Source organism: Gastrolobium bilobum, unplaced genomic scaffold (genome assembly GCF_033153095.1).
Source record: "Gastrolobium bilobum isolate Gb01-03AN ecotype WA unplaced genomic scaffold, APGP_CSIRO_Gbil_v1 utg2195, whole genome shotgun sequence".
Classification (NCBI taxonomy): domain Eukaryota; kingdom Viridiplantae; phylum Streptophyta; class Magnoliopsida; order Fabales; family Fabaceae; genus Gastrolobium; species Gastrolobium bilobum.
Window position 1 is genome coordinate 1,207,924 of NW_026895782.1, and position 4,577 is coordinate 1,212,500.

Genomic DNA, 4,577 nt, shown 5'->3' on the forward strand with positions numbered 1-4,577 from the left:
CCCAAATATAATACAATTTTGTGCATCTTCAAAGCCAAAAAACATTTCACCAATCTTCATAGGTTCAATCAATTTTTTTTTAAAAAAAGAAGAGGGATACGATTTTATTTCTGGCAAGAAAGGGTTGCTTCCATGCAAGTTATGAAGAATCATCATTCATCAATGACACAGACAAAGGTGTGCACATGGACCACACGACATGCCGTGAATTTACTAAACAAGAGTCAATATAGTCGCATCGTATATGTTTTTATTTTAAAACAAGATTCCCTTATTCAACATAATGCACAAAGATGTGTTCTTTATCCTAACAAAAATTACCTGCACATACAACCAATCATCTGTAAAATTATTACAAGCGAATATCTACACATATCTACCTGTATATTTTGTACGGTTTGTAATTTACGTAACTTTATGAACAATAATGGGCAACAAGAATGAACAAAGAAAGTAGCAGCATAGGCTTTCTCTTTCCGCTTTATATATGGTGGTACACCTTTTGCAGCAGAGATCCCTTAAAATCATCAAATATTTTTGCTAGATTTCATACGACAAACTCATGCAAAAGATGAGGATTTCCAATCCTGTGTTGTTGCTTTCCTGAATCTGTGAAATGATAATCTAGCAAATCAGTCTCTGGGGAAGAAGCCAATGTCTGATTACGTCTTTTATGTATGGCATCATCGGACATGGTAAATCCATCGCTTTCACAGTTCCTCAATTCCAATGCAAGTGAGACGTGGCCACCCACAGTAATGTTACCCAACTCTGATATATCATATGTAACAGGAGTAGAAGTCATTATTAGGCTGCCATCACCGTTCTGGTTGTTTGGCATAGGTTCGCTCGAATAAAGATCATTGTTCATGCTAAACCTTTGGTTACCCTGCAATTTCCTTGTTCCAGAATCCGTCACATTTTCTCTGTCCAATTCAGTAGTGGAGGAGGCATGTTCTGACTTCAACCCATGAAGTTGCCCCGGTTGGACACTATCAACAGTTATTAAATTCTCCTGTGACTCTTCCCATTTATTATCAGACGCTTGAACATCATCTCTTTTACCTATGATCATATTTTCAGAAGAAAGATTGCAGTTCATCTCCGATTCACCAAACTCTTCTTTGTACATTTCCTCAACCATTGGCTTCCAAAGACGCACCCGTGCATTGATGAACCAATTTGCCACCTGATATGAACACCATAATAAAGATTAGCAACCACGGAACAGGACTGAAACTTAGGTTGTCAATAACTTAACGCTGAATCCCAATCAGAAACGGAATTTCAATGAAAACAATGTGGTAACTGGTAAGTACAGAAAAATTAATTATTGTACCTGGTTCCTGGTCAAGCCTGTTTGTCTCGCTAGCATAATTTTCTCTGAATCCTTGGGGTAACTGGTGTCAATAATCAAATGAAAGTTGAAAATGAATTTTATTAAAAGAACATAAGCAGAATTTAGTATAATACCATTAATTGGAAAGGAAAAAAATAAATAAGTACAGCGTGACATCACGTACGGATGAAGAAAATGCTCAAAGAGCCAAGCACGGAGTATTGAAACAGAGCTTTCAGGAAGTCCCCTCTGAGGCCTCCAAGCTTGTCGCATTACACCAAGTTGTTGAAGGGCCTTTTGCTGTCTAAGCTGCTGATCCACATAGCGAAGACGGGGTATTCCCTCTTGTTCCCCAAGTCCCCTTTGTGCCACTTGAATTTGGCCACTGATAGCATCACGCAAACAGCGAAAGTGGCGAGAAATTGTTCGCAAAGCAAGTGTAGTATATGGTTCTGCTGCTCCACACCCAGCAACCATATCGAAAGATGACACCACAATCTGCATCTGATGGCAATACTGTCTGTATCTTTTATCAACCTACCACCAGCACAAAGAAAGGATTACGGAGTCAGTCATTGGCCAACACTATCATTATCATAACTACCTGCGTTTTCAATATTTAAGCATACCGTTCAAAAAACTAGAGCAACTTATATATAGACATTGATATAATTGTAGAGTAGTATTGTATCCTCATAAATTCATAATTAATCCTCTTTCAAATTATTTGATATTACATGAGAAATTATAAACTATTTGTGAATATTAACCATATAATAAGTGGCTTTATTGGTGGTGTACTTTCTCAATCTGATGTGACAGCTAACCTTTCGAAATCAATTCACTGCACTGTTACTGATTAAGGCAATTGGAATCTCTGCAAACCGTGACAGTATCGCAGGTACACCAGAGCTCTTTCAAATAGTGTAAAAGCAGAGAGGTTTTAAAAGAAAAACAAAAACACACACATAAACTCTCATGGAGAGGAGTAACAGATAAGAAAATAACTTGTAGTATCTGAAAATTTGTTTTATATAATCTTTCGTGAGGTATCAATTTTTTCTATTACTACTGAATTATCACTCTAATTACCATTGGATTAGAAAAAAAATTGAATGAAGAGAGAGAAAAAAAACAACTTCTGAATCTAATAGTAATTAGAGTGATAGTAGAAAAAATTGCTATTATGAATATCCTACCTCATCTTTCATATGTTATTCAACTGATACATGAAAGAACAAAAAATCAAACATTGAAACAAAAGCATTTTCTACAAGGTAATTGCAAACAGGCTAAACCAATTATGTCAATGGAATAAAAACAAACTGTGTTAAGTTTACCTCATCCAACATGGACAAAAGCTTTGTCTTCTTGTCCAACAAATTCTGCCGTTCTCCAGCTGATAGTTCACAAGAAGGATTGCCAGTAGAACCATTAGGGCCTGAAGATATTTGCATAGATTGACTGGTAGATTTTCCATCAGAATCTTTGGAGCCATCTAATCCAATGTCACGCAAGTTATCTTGTTTTTCCATGCCATGTTGCTTAAAAGCCTTTCGGACATTAACTATTTCATCAAGTAACTCCTGTACCGCCTTAAGGTATTGGGAGTTAAGGACACTATTTGAAAAACCTGTTGATCCTTGCAGGCATGGATCAGAGTGGATTTCTTTAAGACTGATTGAGGGGTGCGGGTTGTAAAAACCCTCCTTTTTGATAATGTCATGAAAGCCTCCAGAAGACGCAGATGCCATGCATTCAGCACTTCTCATTATCGATATAAGACCAGGGTCGGGATACTGGTATTGAAACGAAGGGACAGATGCAGTAGAAGGCATGAGGGTCCCGAGACTAAGAGATAAGCCCTGACACTGTATATTTTGCTCATTATCTACAATTCCCATTTGTGTCCTTGCAACAACATGGGAATCTCCAGCAAAAGAGTTGCACGCTGGATCACCAGTTGCAGTATTGGAATGCCCATCAATAGACTGCATAGTCACTGTGTCACCCATTGCTGTGAAAAACTTCACCTCATTTTGTCCTCCTACAGATTCGCTATAGTTATGAGGTAACAGAGAACTCCCGGACAACATCTCTGCATAGGACCCCGAAGAAAAGGCTTGGTTGGGATACATTGTAAGATTAACAGTTGGAAATAAGAAGCTGATTTCTGGTTTCTTCACTTTAGAGTCAGCTGGACATCTCTCTTTCACTACTTATATTTGGTAAACAAGTAGTGATGATGAGCTCAGGATATAACATTCCTCCGCTATTCTGTTCAGTGAGATAAGAATGATATTCAATCAAAAGCTCATTGAATTAGGTGTTACAGAAGATTTTAAACCAGACAGAAAACTTATAAAATACAAGGCCCGTGAACCCAAAGGAAAAGAATACATTGTAATAAAGCAAACGCACCACAATATATGCAATGTCCGAGACTTAAAATATGCGTAAGCATATAACACGGACAATTCAACTTCACCCATCAACTACAAAGCATTGATTTATACGACATAAAGAAATGGAGTGGTTTGGCCAGTATTCAACATTACATTATTTCCATTTGGCAGATTTGGTTTTAGAGATTTTTGTACCAACAGTTACGCGTGAAAATTTTACATTATTTCCATTTGGCAGATTTGGTTTTAGAGATTTTTGTACCAACAGTTACGCGTGAAAATTCCTCCAAGATGCACAAGAATAAAATTTATTTTTCGTGTCAATGTTCAAACCCAAAATCACTACCCAACGAAGAACTTACCCGAAAAACCCCCAATGTTTCGGGTCTAAACATTCTTCCAAACAAGTGCAAGGCAATCTAGTATTGTTATATTTTAATTACCATATCATCAGTTCAAATCATCGCACAAACTCGCTTCCTTACTAGTGTTTGGCCTTCTTCGGTCTTTGAAATAAAGAAGAATAATAGGCTAATGTGGCACTCAGTCGTTAAAAGGTCAGCAAATTCTCATGGGATGGATGAAAGAAGCAGAAAAAATATCTGATGAAACGCAAAAAAGAAGAAACAAAAGCAGATCCCATACTTTCATCATGAGCTGAGTATAGATTGGAAAAGGGAAAAATGGAGGCAGCAGAAAATTATCGGAATTACGAATTTGACAAACAAAGACAAGGCACAGAAAACCAACCAAACATGAAATAAAAATCCCACAATTCCACTTGTCCAGAATACAGAGCTTCCTAAACAAAAATAAAAATAAAAATGGCTCAA

General features: G+C 37.1%; 1 protein-coding gene across 2 annotated transcripts in view; it reads right to left on the bottom strand.

Annotated features, from left to right (window-relative positions):
* Window positions 1-247: 247 nt before the first annotated feature.
* Window positions 248-4,577, bottom strand: part of LOC133295903 (BEL1-like homeodomain protein 7) — a 4,827-nt gene continuing 497 nt past the window's right edge. The window contains exons 2-5 of one of the 2 annotated variants that reach the window (XM_061494809.1): window positions 2,680-3,616; window positions 1,524-1,876; window positions 1,340-1,400; window positions 248-1,189 (exon numbers count right to left, since the gene is read on the bottom strand). In XM_061494809.1, the coding sequence (XP_061350793.1) occupies window positions 548-1,189; window positions 1,340-1,400; window positions 1,524-1,876; window positions 2,680-3,477 (1,854 nt within the window). In that variant the 5' untranslated portion in view covers window positions 3,478-3,616 and the 3' untranslated portion in view covers window positions 248-547. Of the gene's footprint in view, window positions 1,190-1,339; window positions 1,401-1,523; window positions 1,877-2,679; window positions 3,840-4,577 lie in introns of those variants that run through there. The other variant, XM_061494810.1, reaches the window with a different exon arrangement.